Genomic DNA, 16,186 nt, shown 5'->3' with positions numbered 1-16,186 from the left:
ACCTATCCACAGGCTGCTCAGCCTTTCAAGATGGTACAGATGTCACCCCTCTCTGAGGAAGACGAGATCAGCCCTTTCTTCAGGCTCCTCCCATCTCTCTGTTTCCACCTTGAATCATAATCTCCTGGGTCCAGGTGGGAACAGGGTCTGTGTTGTCTGGCACTTGTACGGGGCCAGTAGCCTTGGTGAGTGTCATCAGGGGCCGGTGACAGTCTGCCCTCCACGAAGTTCCCAGGTCAGGGAGACCATGCGGGCATCTTCAAGTCCACATCTGTCCCTTCTACTCCCACAGAGAGGGCTTTCGAGAGATCAGGAAGGAAGCAGAACAATTAGCAGGGAAGCCTGAGGGCTTTCTTCCCTTCCTTCTCCTCTCTGAAGCCTTCCCAGGGGGCAGCTGCTTCCTCCCTCTCTTTTTAGAACAAGATGACATGATTGTGACCAAATTTAGAAAACAACCAAAAATTACAATAAAACACAACCCATGTTTTAAAATCCATTTTGACAGCTCCACCCCACTAAAAGGAACGTCTCTTCTGAGGGGTCAGCAGCACGAGCAACAGCAAGGCAGGCTGCCATGTCAGGGGCTGGGAGGCTGGTCGGGGGAAGGGGGCCCTTCTCACCAAAGACAGACCTACCGTATCAACCAACGGGTGGGATGATGAGACCCCAGGGGAAGGGCAGGGCCAGGCATGGGACAGAGGGGTCCAAATTCAAGGGAGCATCTTCTTGGCTTCTTGTTTCTGCCAACAGCTGGAAAGGAAGGATGTTCTAGAAGCCATCTCAGAGACCAACCACGGTGGTTGGACCCCTCCTTAGCACAATGCTACTTTTAGCACATTGTTGTGTGTTTTGTGGGGAACAGAGGGAAACCCAGGTAACCAAACAAACAGTGTCACCCACCTCATATAATAATAATAGCAACCAGGTACTGGGTGAGTACTATGTGCCAGGCAATGTGCTAGGAGGGTTTTCTTTTCCTTTTTTTTAATCATTGCTAGGAATTCTACATGCGTCATGTTGCATCAGAGAGATTATCACAAGAGAAAAAAAAAGAAAGATCTTTGTGGGCCAGAATCAAGGAGATAAATTTGTCAGGAACAAATGTAAAGGTGTGATTTGCAAGTCTGGCATTCAAGAGGCAGTTTTAGTAAGGCTGCATTAATAAAGATAAAAAGGCCAGATTAAGGGAGGTGATAATCTCACTGAACTCAATTCCCATCAGTTCAAATGGGACCCATTCTCTCTGAGCCTCAGTGTCTTCCTCTATAAATTGAAGCTAGAAAATACCTCCTTTGTAAGACTGTTGTGAAGATTAAACAATGTATGAAAATATTAGTTCAGTGCCTTTTAAGTAGCACGCTCTTAATAAATGGCAATGACCATAACTGTTAAAAACTTTGGCATTTAAAATGGAGTTGCAATTTTCTCCCAGAGGAGGGAAGAATCTGGAGGTGCATATTGTTGTCACACATCTACACCCCTGTTATAGGCAGAGGAAGGAGACTAATTCTGCATTTCCCCAAAGGACAGAACCATGTTCATTTGGCAAAAGCTAATACTGAGCCAATTCCAGCCAAATAAAAGGAATTGTAATAATGAAAAAAGACTGGAAGGAAATGCTTCCAAATGGTGCTGTCATTGGGTTGTGAGAACTTAAGTGATTTCTTTATATTCTTGCATAGTTTCCAAATTTTCAGCTGAGCATATATATATTTTAATAATCTGGAAAAAATAAAGTGTTAAAAAAAAAAAAAAGAAGATGGGACTTCCCTGGTGGCACAGTGGTTGGGACTCCACGCTCCCCATGCAGGGGTCCTGGGTTTGATCCCTGGCTGGGGAACTAGATCCCATGTGCATGCCGCAACTAAGAGTTTGCATGCTACAACTAAGAAGCCGGTGAGTCGCAACTAAGGAGCCCTCGAGCCACAACTAAGGAGCCTGCCTGCCACAACTAAGACCCAGCACAACCAAATAAATAAATAAATAAATATTTAAAAATTAAAAAAAAAAAAAAAAAGAGACATGTCAGGAATGCTGTAGTAGAAGTGGGAGACCAGACTTGATTTGAGATTCTGCCAAATGTGAATCTCATTTCCAAGCTTCAGAAAACTGAAATCTGGGACTTCCCCGGCGGTACAGTGGTTATGACTCCATGCTTCCAATGCAGGGGGCACAGGTTTGATCCCTGGTCGGGGAACTAAGATCCCACGTGCCCTGAGGCATGGCCAAATAAAATAAATAATAGCTGTAATATTTAAAAAAAAACTACATTAAAAATACCTGAAATTCATTCCCAATACAGGCAATGCAGTAGGAGGGCATCCTGCCCTCACCCTCAGAGGACAGGGAACAGGCACCTAACAAAGTACCACTTCCAGCTCCAGAAGCACAGGGACCGACTGCTCCAACAGAAGGTGTCACCCAGGCTCTCAGCAGCCCGTGAAGTGGGGAGGGAGCTTTCCCCCCAGCATTAGGGTGAGCCTGGTCTCCTCACTGGGCAAGTTACCATCAGAGTGTGGCAGAGTTAAGTCTTCCCTCAACTTTTGATTAAGAAAACCACCTTGGGCTGGATTCTAAAAGGCAGGAGAGGCAGGGGTGGGTGATGAGACAGATGTTGGTACCGGCAGCAGCAGATGTGGCTTCTGGGTCCAGCCTTGTCTCCCCTCCATGTGTGATGCTGGGTAAGCCCCTTCCCTCTCTGGGCCTTGGGGTCCCCACCTGTAGTTTCAAGAGGTTGGACAGAATGAGTTCAAAGCTGTTTTACAGCTCGGAATCAGCAGCTGGAAGCCACAGGCCCTTGGCCATACTTTCTCGAAGTCTCCATGGCCCAATGGACCTCGGAAGTCTTTCAATCCCATTGCTCTACCCCTGACCTTAATGAAGCCACATCTGGAGTATATCTCCTCTGATCCCTGTTTTGTACAGTTCCTCACAGCTGGATCCCCATAAATCAATTTGTTTTGCAGACAAGTTCCCAGAACTGTCCAGAATCCTACCCAGAAAAGGCAGTTTTATTTTGCCTCAGTTTCTGGTTCCAAAAGGAGTGAGCTGAGCCTAGTCTACCTCGGGACAAGCTCCCCGAGTCTTCCAAATCCTGTGGCCTGCTAGGATTTTGCAGAGAGGCTGAGGCTACTGCTCCTGTCCCCTACCCGCAGGCACAAAGGATGAACTGGCCTGGTGGCCCCCTTCTTGGCCGCTCTCGAGGAGCAGTGCCCCCACTTCATGGCCAAAAAATTGGACTGAAGTGACCCCCAACCCCCGGCTGCTCTTGGGTTCAAAGTTTTCCCAGAGATGAACTAGTTATGAGAGGAGAAGGGTTAAAAAACTAATTTCCGGGCTTCCCTGGCGGCGCAGTGGTTGAGAGTCTGCCTGCCAACGCAGGGGACACGGGTTCGTGCCCCGGTCCGGGAAGATCCCACATGCCGCGGAGCGGCTGGGCCCGTGAGCCATGGCCGCTGAGCCTGCGTGTCCGGAGCCTGTGCTCTGCAACGGGAGAGGCCACAACGGTGAGAGGCCCACGTACCACACACACACACACACACAAAAAGCTAATTTCCTTGAGGATGGAGAGGGAAGGAGGACTAGGAACCATTAAGGACTCCGGCTTGTTTGTTCTGCCATAAGGCACTGAATCCAGGACTTCTATGAAGAGCAAACATTCTGCAGGCAGGAGTTGAGACACGTGTTTTTTCTGACGGCTGCTCTGGTCCTCAGGATATCTCTGGGATCAAGCAACAGAGAATCTGTGGCCAGGAAATGGCCCCTGAGCCCCCATTCTGCTGGGTGCCCTGAGCCTGCCTCATCTCATTTAATCCTCACAACCCCCTAGAGTTAGCTCCTAGCACTGCCTCTATTTTACAGATAAGGAACTGTGGCTCAGAGAGGTTAAGTAACTTGCCCGAAGTCACAAAGCTGGCAAGTTCACCAGACCAAATTTATATCCAGGTCTGTCCTTCTACATATCTCAATGTCTTTTAAATCTACCCTGACAAATAAAGCCAAACCTAGGCCCCTAATTGTTTCCCTACTAACAAGACTTTGAGCCCAGACTCCATTTGGGAGAATTTTTAGAGATAATTTTCAACAAATACACTTAGCTTAAGTACATGTACTTAAAAAGTCTAATAGTACTCAAGGTTTATAATAAAATCAGCAGTCCCCTGTCCCAATCCTACCCAGATCTGGCTCTCAAGAGAGCCCCTCCTCTCAACATTTTCAGCAATTTCTTCCAGTATTTGCCTCAGAACTTCAAATAACACATTAGCCCTGCTTTCTCACGATTTTTCAGTTTTAGACCATTATTACTGACTTCCTATTATGGAAAATGAAGTTTCTCTTATACCATTTCTCTCCTTCTTGTTGTCCCACCCTACAGCCCACTAATGTCGTTTCACTGCCCTCAGAGCATTTGGGGGGTCCTGAGCTAGATGAGACTTCTCTGCAGGGATGGGGAATGGAGTCTTGACCTTTGGTTAAATGCAGAAGATTTAATGCAAGCGTCTATCTTTACTCCCTCACAGAACTCCAGTGAAAACCACATTCCATAATGATGTTTTGAAGAAGGGAGGGCTGACAGCCTGGAGGAGAGAAGATTGAGACACATATCCTCTCTCCTTGAATCTCTGAGGGGAAGAGAGAGCACACATGCTGGGTGGCCTCCAAGCGGGGGGTCCAGAGCAATAAGGAGGCTACAGAGAGACAGATTTCAGCCTCGTAAGAAGTTGTCCAAGAACACAACGGATGACCTGTGAAGAGGGGAGAATCCCCGCACCAGCAGTGGGCAAGCTAGGGCTGGCTGGCCACTGCTGGGGACAAGGAGGGACTCCTGCTTAGGAGGGAGTTGAACACATGACTTGTAAAGTCCCTGCAAATTCTATAACCCAGTAACTTGCTTCTTTTTATAACAGTTGGCAGTCAGAATCCAGTGGTGCTGTGCAATCACTGTTGAGTTAATAACCAGAGCTGCCCAATAGACACACCCATCGGGCAATTTCTTTTTAGGACACTGAAATAACCATCTTAACAGTCTGATGAGCAATCAGTTCCACTGACCCTTGCCTTGTAAAAGAAGGTTCGAGATGATTCACAGAGCAATCATGACATGGCAGATGGGACAGAACTCAGTCCCACGGGCTCTAAACCCTCCAAAGACAGCAAAGTGCTGGATGGGGCAACCGCAGGGGATCTGGCCACGGACTGTGGGCCTCCTTGGCTTTGCAGCAAGAATCTCAAAGGGGAAACTGAAGAAACACCCCCCACCCTCTTCTTGAATCCTGCCTTCCTACTCATGCCTCGTTTTAAAGAGAAAGAGGGCAGAGTGTGGGTGTGGGCAAAACGGAGCCCACCAGGACAATGGCAGCTGGAGGAGCAGGTCTGCACCCCCAGCGGCTCTGAGCCTGGAGCTCTAGGCCTGGCTCTGCTCCCTGACTTGGCACTTGCCCAGAGACGTGACTCTGCTGTGACCCCTGTACTCTCCAAGCAGGACAGACTCTCATTAATTCTCGCGCCATGACCAGCAGTGTGCTGTAACTGGACTAAGAGTGAGGGGAGGGCTGTGGCCAGGGTGTACGAGCTGCCTGACTTGGGCAAGTCGCCTCCCCTCCCCTCCAGGAGGTACCAGGTCCCAGCAGTTACAACTGAGCTCTGGAGTTAGACCATCTGAGTTCAATTCTAGCACTGCCCCTGATTAGCTGTGTGACCTGAGACAAGTTCCCTACACTCTCTGAGCCTCAGTGTCCTCACCTTTAAATTGGGGATGGGGGAAGCTGGTAGGAGGTGAGGGGAGGACCAACACCTACGTTACTGGGTGTTTTCAGCATTAAATTAGCTCATTTACATGAAGTGCTTAGAGCAGTGCCCAACTCATGGTATTATTATTATTATTATCAGCAGATGCTGATAATAAAAAGGAGAGAGCAATCCTCACTCGGCTGACTTTATAGGAGCAAACAAAATAAAACTCTTGAAAACAAAACTCTAAAGTTGTGTATAAGTGTGAAAAATTTGGTGTACAGTGCATTAAATCTCACAAACATTAGGAGACTGTAAGAGGCCAGCATTTCCAACCCCACTTGCTTAAATAAACGTTGCGGCTATGATACAACAAACCATGTGGCAAAGTCTTTAGAACTTCTTATCAAGATAGGAAACTAATTTTCCTTTTTATAATTTAATGTAATACAGCAAGCCAATATTTGAAGATACAATTTTTTTAAAAAGAGTACCAATTTAACACTTTAAGAAAAACACACCCAGGCCAAATTTAGAACACTGATTACTACATAGACTGACAGGTATTGACAAAGAAAACGCTGTCCCTAACTTGTTGTGTGATCTCAGGCAACCCCCTTCCCTCATGGGCCTCATTACCACCTCTACCCACTGGGCAAAGGATGATCTCTGGGTGCCTTCCAGGTCTGCATCCCATGGACCTGAGATTTGGAGGATTCTTTTAGATCAACAGACACGCCTGCAACTAAAGCATTGTGATATTTCCTGAGCTGACAACACCATCTAGTGTGTGTGTGAGAATAGACACCAGGGACCAGGCAACCAGGACCTGCATTCTTATTCTCACTTGAATAATCTGCTACTCAAAATTTGATCCAGTGTGGCATCATCTGCGTGCTTGTGAGAAATGCAGAATCTCAAGGCCTATCCCAGACCTGCTGAACCTGAATCTACCTTTTAACAAGATGTCAAGTGATTCCCATGCACATTAAATTGTGAAAAGTACTGCTTTCATAGGAGGAGAAAAGGGAAGCTAGTTAGCGCAGGAAATTTCCCTTTAACACATATCCAGAATCGACCCATATAAATAAAACAAATCCTTCCCAACTCATGTGTAAGGAGACTGTCATGCAATGAAGGTTCAGGTTCTTGGGAATTTTTACAAGTTTTCAAAAAGGAATCTTCTGGAATGGTAAGTAGGCATCTGATGAGATGGGCATCCCTGAGCCAGAGTTTCAAATGCACCTGTATGGTCTACATTGTTATTAATGTAATAATCATACTGATGAGTCTTTGTTTCCACAAATTCAACATGAACTTGACCACTCTGAGCTCCCATAGGCCACCTCAGGTCCCAGCCACAGGGCCCATCACAACATGGCAGCTGATTTCTTCAAAGCCAGCAGGAGAATCTCTCAGCAAGCGACCTCTAGAGGCTGAGGTTTGCAGTCCCACAACCTCAAGGAACTGAATTCTGCCAACAAACAGTGGGCTTGGAAGAGCCCAAGTCCCAGATGAGATAGCTGCCCTGGCCAACACTTTGATTTCAGCCAGTGAGATCCAGAGCAGAGAACCCAGCTAAGCCATGTCCAGACTTATGACCTACAGGAACCACTATATTTGCCGCTATATCTGAGGCAATCTATTACGCAGCAATAGAAAACTAATAAAGATTTTGGTACCTGGGAGTGAGATGACACTCTAAGAAATACCTAAAATGTAGGAGCAGCTTTAGAATTGGGCAGTAGGAGGAAGCTGGAGGAATTCTGCAGCACATAATAGAGAAAGCTTAAATTTCCTTAATTAAACAGACTGTTAGCAGAAATATAAATGTTGAGGATGCTGCTGGTGAAGGTTAAGAAGAAAGTGAGGAACATGTTATTAGAAAGTGGAAAAAGGAGATTCTTATTATATAGTGGCAGAAAGCTTAGCAAAATCGTCTCCAGCAGTTATGTAGAATTTTTAAGGGATGAACCTAGTTATATAGCTAAGGAGATTTCCAAGCCGTGCTGAAGATGCTGCCTGGTTTCTTCTTGCTGCTTATGGTAAAGTGAAAGAGGAGAGAGATTATATATGTATAATGTTATACATAACATTATATATATATAACTGTTATACAAAAATTAAGTAGGACTGAATTATTTAGAAAATTTTCAGCCACTCCAGATGGCAAAAGAGGCTAAAAATCAGAATGGCTACTGAAAATGTGGCACAGAGAAAAGACTGAGTGTGTGACTGTACAATCTTTTGTTAAAACCTCAGAGAGATCAAAAGCTCAGAACGTTCAGTCACACAAAGGGACCTTTTAAGAGATCAAGAGTGTGTGCATGTCATGGATCTTCTTGACTACACCAGGGGCATCCAGGAAGGTGAAGGTCATTATCACTCAGCCTTCTCAACAGGAGGCCAAGAGAGAAAAGGGATTTGTTTGAAAAGATCTAGTGGATGTGGCTTCTGTCTAATGGAGTGAAAGCAGTGAATCCATGAAAGACCACAAAGTTCTTGAGAATTATCTCAGCAGAAATCCTGCCAGCTGGGGGGACTTCCCTGGTGGTCCAGTGGCTAAGATTCCATGATCCCAATGCAGCGGGCCCAGGTTTGATCCCTGGTCAGGGAACTAGATCCCGCATGCCACAACTAAGACCCTGCACAGCCAAATAAATATATAAATAAATAAATATTAAAACAACAAAAAAAGAAAAGAAATCCTGTCAGCTTGGACAAAATGGGACAGAGAGAGAGAACAAAATGAAAAGAGGTTGGACAACCAAAATTCTACTGGTGGGAAGCAGGCTCACAAAACGACTCAGCTGCAAACGTGTGTTACTTTTCATAAAATAGTAAGGATGACAAGAAGGTGGAACCACGTGCCCAGAGGGAAGAGCCAAAAGCCCCTCATGATTATTCCCAGGTCTTGAAATTGAATCAAGAAAAGTCAAATGTTTACCTGATTTCAAAACAATTATGGACCCATGACTCCTTTTGACTTTCATTTCCCCCCGTTTGAGCCAGAATATCTATAAACATTATCCTATGCCTTCCTACCACTGTATGTTGGGAGTATTGGGGTGGATAAATGGCCTCTTCAGTGTAACAGATGGAGAGCAATGGTGTCCTAGCAGCTGCATATACTGAAATGAGCTGCACCTGGACCTGGACCTGATTTAGATTTTGGACTTTTAGCTGATGAGATTTAGATTTGGATGATGAAAATTTAGACTTTGAACTCATGCTGTAATGAGATGAGACTCTTGGGAACCTTGGGAGGGAGTGAATGTATTTTGCGTGTAAGGGATGTGAATTATTGGGGATCAAAGGTGCACAGTGATAGGCAGAACTCTAAGATGACCCCCCAAGATTCCTGCCTCCTGGTACACATGCTGAATATAATGCCCTCCCCTTGAGTGTGTGCAGGATCTGTGAATATGATGACATATCACTCCAGAGAAGGAATTACCTGGATGTAATTAAGGTCCCTAATTGGTTGACTTCTGAGTTAACAGAAGGAAGATTATCCTGGGTCAACCTGACTAGATCAAGTGAGAACTTAAAAGAGATAAGAATCAGCAACAGACACTCTCCTACTGGCCTTGAAGAAGAAAACTGTCATGTTGTGTAGAAGGCCATATGGCAGGGAATGGAAAATGGCCTTTTAGAGCTGAGGTCCTCAGTTCTACAGCCTCAAGAAATTGAATTCAGCCAACAATCAGTGAGATCACAGATGAGATCACAGCCGTGGTGGACACCTTGACTGAAGCCTTGGGAGACCCTGAGCAGAGAATCCAGTCAAGCCATGTGCAAGGGACTTCCCTGGTGGCACAGCACAGTGGTTAAGAATCTGCCTGCCAATGCAGGGGACATGGGTTTGAGCCCTAGTTCGGGAAGATGCCGCGGAGCAACTAAGCCTGTGTACCACGACCACTGAGCCTGTGCTCTAGAGCCCACGAGCCACAACTACTGAAGCCCGAGCACCTAGAGCCCATGCTCTGCAACAAGACAAGCCACCACAATGAGAAGCCTGCGCACCACAATGAAGAGTAGCCCCTGCTCGCCACAACTAGAGAAAGCCCGCACGCAGCAATGAAGACCCAATGCAGACAAAAAAAAAAAAAAAAAAAAGAGCCACGTGCAAACTTTTGACCTACAGGAACTGTAAGATAATATATTTAACGTTTTAAGCTGCTAAGTTACAAAGGCTTCAAAGCAGCTATTAAAAATATATTCAAATAATTAAAGAAAACTATAATTAAAGAACTAAAGGAAATATGCTAACAATGAGTCAGTATATAGGAAATCTCAACAGAGAAACAGATACTACTGAAAAGAACCAAATGGATATTCAGAGTTGAAAAAAAATGACTACAAAAAATGACTACTGGAATAAAATGACTACATAGCTCAATAGTTTGATTTGACAGAAGAAATCAGTGAATTTAAAGATAGATCATCAGAAATTATCCAATTTGAAGAACAGAGAAAGGGGCAGAAAAAATATTTGAAGAAATAATGGCTAAAACCTTCCCAAATTGATTTTTAAAACATTAAATTACATTCCAAGCTCAACAAACTCCAAGTACAATAAATACAAACCACATTTACCATATCTTAAACTCCTGAAAGACAAAGAGAACATCTTAAAGGCAGCAACAGAAAAATGATTCATCCCATACAGGTAACAAAATGATTAATGGATGACCTCTCAATCAAAACAATGGTGACACTATGGTAGTGTAATCCCAAATTCACTGTGCTGAAAGAAAAAAATCCTTGTCAACTAGCATTCTATATCCAGCTAAACTATCTTTCCAAAAACTGAAAGCATAATAAAATCATTCCCAAATAAACAAAAACTGAGAGAATTTATTGCTAACATATCTATCCTAGATGAAATACCAAAGAAAAGCCTTATACTGAAAGAAAATTACACCAGAGGGTTACTCAGATTCACAGGAAGTAATGAAGAGCATGGAAAATGGTACATAGATGGGTAAATATAAGAGACTGTGTGTATATTATGTGTGCATATTTTTTCTTTTTCTCTTACTATTTAAAGCAAGACCTAAACCACTCTGTTACTGAGTTTATAACATATAGATATAACATATATGTCCATAATAGCACAGGGGAGGAGACAGGAGCTATACTGATACAAATTTGCTAAATTTTACTCAAATTAACTCAATACTAAGAATGAAGAAGATTGTAATAAATCCAGGAAGCATAATATAATCCCTTAGGGCAACTGCTAAAAAAGTAACTAAAAAATATATCTGAGAATTTAACAGAAGACATTCTTATCCATATCATGCAGATGAGGAAATGAGTGCTAGCAGGTGAAGCAACCTACCCCAGCTGGGGCTGGCCCCCAAGATCCTGACTCCATACAACAGGACTGGAGGCCAATCCATACCTTCCAGTGGGGCAGGTGGAGACCTACCCAGGCTGAGATTCCTCATCCATTAGTGAAGGGAAGATTCCTCAAAATATTGTAAATTGCCTTACAGTCTGAAAATATCTTCCTGGACACCCTGAATATTTTTATTAGTTCTTCCATCCTAAAAATTACCCCGTAGAAACTGCTGGCGAGAGTAAGAGGGATGACTTCTCAAGCAAAGCTAATTACCGGCAGTGTCCAGTGAACACACCCAAAAATGCTTGTGTAGACTCCCAGCACTCATTATGAATTTGATCAGCATTAATTTTCCGTCTGCCTGAACTGCCTTCCTATACCCTGGGAGGGGCTGACACCCCTTCAATGGAGCTCAGACTGACACTGCAGGAAGGGCGGGAGGAGGGGGCAGGGCAGGACTTCTTACCTCCATTACAGGCCGAGGGGGCATCTCACCTGCTTTGTAAGTTACCACAATGGAGGAGGGAAGCTTTGGCCTCACAGCATATTACATTTACAGGAGAACTGAGCTGTGCTGAAAGGAGTTCATATCGTATTCCTGCCTGCTGAGGAGCTATTTAATCCTGTAAAGATAAAATAACTAAATTATTTAATATTTATTTTTGAGTAAACACCTACTGATGTTTACTGTGCTTCACATTTTATAAAGTGCATTTTTGAAAACAGAAATTTAATGAACCCATACTGTATGCCAGGGACTAAGCTAAGCCCTCACCTGTTCTTTGTTATTTAATCCTCACAAGTGCCCCACAAGCTTGGTTTCATTATTCTCATTGCACAGATGAAGAAACTGAAGTTCAGAGTGGTTAAGATGCATCAGATTGATCCAAGCCAGGTGAACTGGATTTGTTCCTGGCTAATTGTTAAACTGCATCCCTCAAAGGGGAATGTGTAAAAAAGAGCCTGAGACAAAATTTGATGCTTTTTAATCAATTGAAGACATGTGTGTCATCTCTCACATCTGACTGACTGCAAAAACAAAGATTGTCAATGTTCTTGCTTTTTTTTAAAAAAATCACTCATATTGACTTCATCAAGTTGACAAGATCTCAGAAGTAGATCTGGGATCGTTCACAAATCAGAATTATGAAGAGAAACTGCAGCAGCTGCTGTGGCACAAAATCTAACATGGATTGAAATGACCAAATATTATTAATGTACAAATTTGAAAACTGAATTTCACATACAGCATTACATTTCTCCCTGACACTAATGTGTGATAAAAATTAAAAATGATATAAACATGTTTTAAAGTCATTGTGGTAATTACTAAAAGTAGCCAGCCATCCCACAGCTAGGCATTGTCAGAAGTCTACTCTGTGCAGTTGAAGTTTATATTAGCCCAGTACATCAAATTGTTCCCTTGAAGTTTCAACTTTGGTGAGTCCTCTTCGACTAACATAAAGTTTTGACTATGACAGCAACACATAACCACATAGCATTCTTTATTAAATAAATCTAGATTATCTCAATGACCTGAAGGAATCAATATAATGTTCCAGTGTCCACCTATCTACAATGAGAAAAATCTTAACCCAATGTTTGAGGTATTATCAATTTATGCAAAGTACATTGCATGAGTCTAATTTCCATGCAAACATCTTCATACCTGGGAATCCTTTCAAATACCAAAATAAAATATTTACCTTTTTGCTAAGGGGAATAAAAAGACATGACAGTAGAATATACATCTTGATAGAAAAATAGTTAAAGCTTTTAATTCTCTGAATACCTAGAGTTAACATTTTATGACTACCCTTTGAAAACAGGGTATTTGGGAACAATTTTAAAGTTTTCAAAATCAGTACAAAGCTTATTCACATTTTTATTAAAGCCAACATCACTTTCACAAATCACAGAATGATTTCCTTATGAAAAGAAGAGCAGCCAAGTGTTTGGTGTGTCTGTCTCTGTGCTTAGCTAAGTCTGTTAAACACGGAGTCCAGGGGCTCCCCCCATCTCCTCTAGATGGGCTCCGTAGTACAGTGACACTTCATACCATGTGTTCCTTGAAGAACCATTTCTGATGATCTGAGTTGGTACAGTCTCGTAAGAGTGGTACAAAACTGTCGCTCAATTCCTTCCTCTCAGCCTGAACACATTTCTTGGACTGTACATGAAATAAAGAACCATCCTACAAAAGATAATAGACATTGGGTGTTCAAGATAATTATAAGCAATTCCTCAGAAAGTATCTTTTCCTTAAAATGTGTTGTTAAGTGCTCAGGGTGATTTTTATTATTTCAGAAATATTTATTGAGTAGTGAGTGTCTGCAGGTATGAAGGCAGCCCATGACTGTCTGTGCAGAGAGAGGGCCAGGCGTGTAGAAACGTATGTCATGCTTGTCTCTCCCCGGAGCTCTTCATGGGGTCCGTGACTCTACCGTCAGGGCCGATGGTGCCACCTGCTGGCCATTCTGGGATCGGTCAGACCCTATATCTCACCCTTACTGATGTTCTTTTCCTTCAGGGTAACCAGGACGAAAGATCCTTTATTAATCTCTTCCACTTCTCTTAGGTCAACTAATTCCATCTCTGGTAGTCTCTTTCTCCTATGTATTTAAGTGGAGAATCTGGAAACTTGGCTTTAGTCCCAGCTCAGCCACAGACCAGCTGGGTGAGGGTACAGGTCACCAGAGAGGAAGCTGGTTCTGCAAACAATGCCAATTCCCAAACCCCGAAGGACAATGACCCTCTCTACCGCCTCTCCCATTTCTTCTTTCCCCAACTGTTGTTGAGTTAACTCGGCAAGTCTCTCCCCAAGTTCTGGAGTTTATTTTTTTCCCTCCGTCTCTCTCTGGTGTAAGCTGTACAGCCCCAAGGAACTTCATCATGGTTGAGAAGCAAAAGGGCAGAACAAGTGGCATACCTGTTCCAGGGAAACAGAACCCTTGGAAATAAAATTAGATGCAAAAGAATCTCTATAATATTAATCTGGAAAGCCCTTAAAGGTGCTCATAAGTTGCCTTTAGAATAATGTGAAAGTAAATAATTAAAACTTCCCTCCTCCCACCCTTCTAAAGAAACTTGCTTAAATGGTCACTGAAATTAAAGATTTTTAAGGTAAAATTTTAACGATATTTCAAACCAATTTCATGATTTCTTTTTTTTTCTTTTTTTTTTACAGTACACAGGCCCCTCACCGCTGTGACCTCTCCCGTTGTGGAGCACAGGCTCCGGATGGGCAGGCCCAGCAGCCACGGCTCAGGGGCCCAGCCACTCCACGGCATGTGGGATCTTCCCGGACCGGGGCACGAACCCGTGTCCCCCGCATCGGCAGGCAGACTCTCAACCACTGCGCCACCAGGGAAGCCCTATGATTTCTATCTTGCATTACTCTTCTTTGAGGGCTTACAATGGCTTCCAGTTGGAAGAAAGAAGGGAAGGACAAAACTTTCGGGGTTTACAAAAATATTTTTCCCTATTATTTTTTATATCACATAGACAGCACTATGGTGCCTGGTTTTTCCAGGAAACCTGCAAATTTCGTTGCTAATCATAACACTTTCTACAGGAAAGCATATTCCAACTTCTAATTATACTTAGAATTAATCCATTTATAAGTAGTATAGATGAATCTTTCTATCCCTGGGGCCAGGCTGGGAATGAAAGTTTTCCATTGACATAAAAGTGAACTAATTCTTTCTTCTGAATTATTTTCTTTGGATTTATTCCCTCAAGTGCTTTTTTAGTGAGTCTTTGGAGATGACTGGTGTATGAGTCCCACCACGGGCTTCCTGCAAACATGGTAGAGGTAGTGCCTTTCAGGCGTGAAATAACACCCAGTTCCAAATCAACAATGGCTCTTCTGATAGAGAACCAACTCCATCAGAGAGATTTTCTTGGTTATTATACAAGTAACAATTAATGTCTATAGAGCTTTACAGCTTCCAAAGACTCTTTCTGGCCATACATCTACTCTTCACTAGAGGTAGACAAGGCTGTGATTATTGTCCCCACTTTAGAGCTGGGAAAAATGAGACTTAGACAACGGGAGTGGCTTCTACTTGGATCTAACCTCATGTCCTCACACTTGGCAATTTGTTTCACTCGTTTGAACCCCACATGATCTCTGAACACATTGGCGACAGCGCCTCTTCCCATTCCAGCCAGTCGCAGCTCAACGTATAAGGAGGACAGGAAGACTGAAAGGGAGTGGACAGTGAGGAAAGAAGGAAAGTGCTATGAGTGCTGGATGCCACGGGATCCCTTGGGGTCACTGTGAAGTTCCTGGTCTCCTGTAGGGGGCACATCCCTGAGACTTGCTAGGGACTCGCTTTACTTCCAGACTCCCCTCTGCAGCCCATGGGACCAGGAGTGACAGCAAGGAAGGCGTGAGACAGCTCCCTTACCTCCTGCAAGATGAACTTCTGATCCTCTGGGGTGGCTCCCTCGCAAAGATGCATGATGAGAACATCCATTCCGGCCTCCACCGCCACGCAGCCTTCTGGCTGGTGGGTGTTATAGCGTATTTCATTCTGGGACGTGTACTCGAAAAACTAGAAACAGGGCGGCCAACATGTGCCAGTTACCCTCTGATGTGCAAAGAGGGAAGTCTTTAGAAAGAGGGATGAAAACCTGGGGTCACCAGGGCGTGGGTGCTGGGATCCAGCCTTCTCCCCTCACCCACCAACACCAGCCTGTGTCCCCGGAGCACCACGTGCACCTCTGGAGGGGTGCTTAGCAAGCATGAATGGAGGGGCCCTTTCTCATCCTTCTCGTTTGCTAGATTGTGAGGGTGGGGCTGGTTCCTGGGTCACCCCACACCCGCTGTGCCTATCCCCAGGCTGTTGCAGAACGGCAGGAAAGAAGATGGACTGGTCCCAGCAGTCAGGGGCTCTCTGTGACCTTGACCAGCCACTTCCTCTCCTTTTCTTCATTCCTTTCCTCCTCCTTCCCCTGAAATATAATGGAGGCAACCATACCTTGGAGACTATAAAATTTCTGTGCACAAGCAGGCAACAGGACTGCTAACAGGAGGACTTGTTCTTCAGAGCAATGGTTTTCCTACCCTAGTGTGCCTAGGAAAAATGCTGATTCCAGGCC

At 44.1% G+C, this 16,186-nt stretch overlaps 1 protein-coding gene across 2 annotated transcripts in view; it reads right to left on the bottom strand.

The window, feature by feature from the left end:
• Positions 1–12,576: 12,576 nt before the first annotated feature.
• Positions 12,577–16,186, bottom strand: part of GALNT12 (polypeptide N-acetylgalactosaminyltransferase 12) — a 53,055-nt gene continuing 49,445 nt past the window's right edge. For both annotated transcript variants that reach the window (XM_079927471.1, XM_079927470.1), the window contains exons 9-10: positions 15,493–15,639; positions 12,577–13,274 (exon numbers count right to left, since the gene is read on the bottom strand). In XM_079927471.1, the coding sequence (XP_079783597.1) occupies positions 13,134–13,274; positions 15,493–15,639 (288 nt within the window). In that variant the 3' untranslated portion in view covers positions 12,577–13,133. The remainder of the gene's footprint in view (positions 13,275–15,492; positions 15,640–16,186) is intronic.

Source organism: Stenella coeruleoalba, assembly GCF_951394435.1.
Source record: "Stenella coeruleoalba genome assembly, chromosome: 7".
NCBI classification, from domain to species: Eukaryota; Metazoa; Chordata; class Mammalia; order Artiodactyla; family Delphinidae; genus Stenella; species Stenella coeruleoalba.
This window is presented reverse-complemented; position numbering and strand designations above follow the sequence as displayed.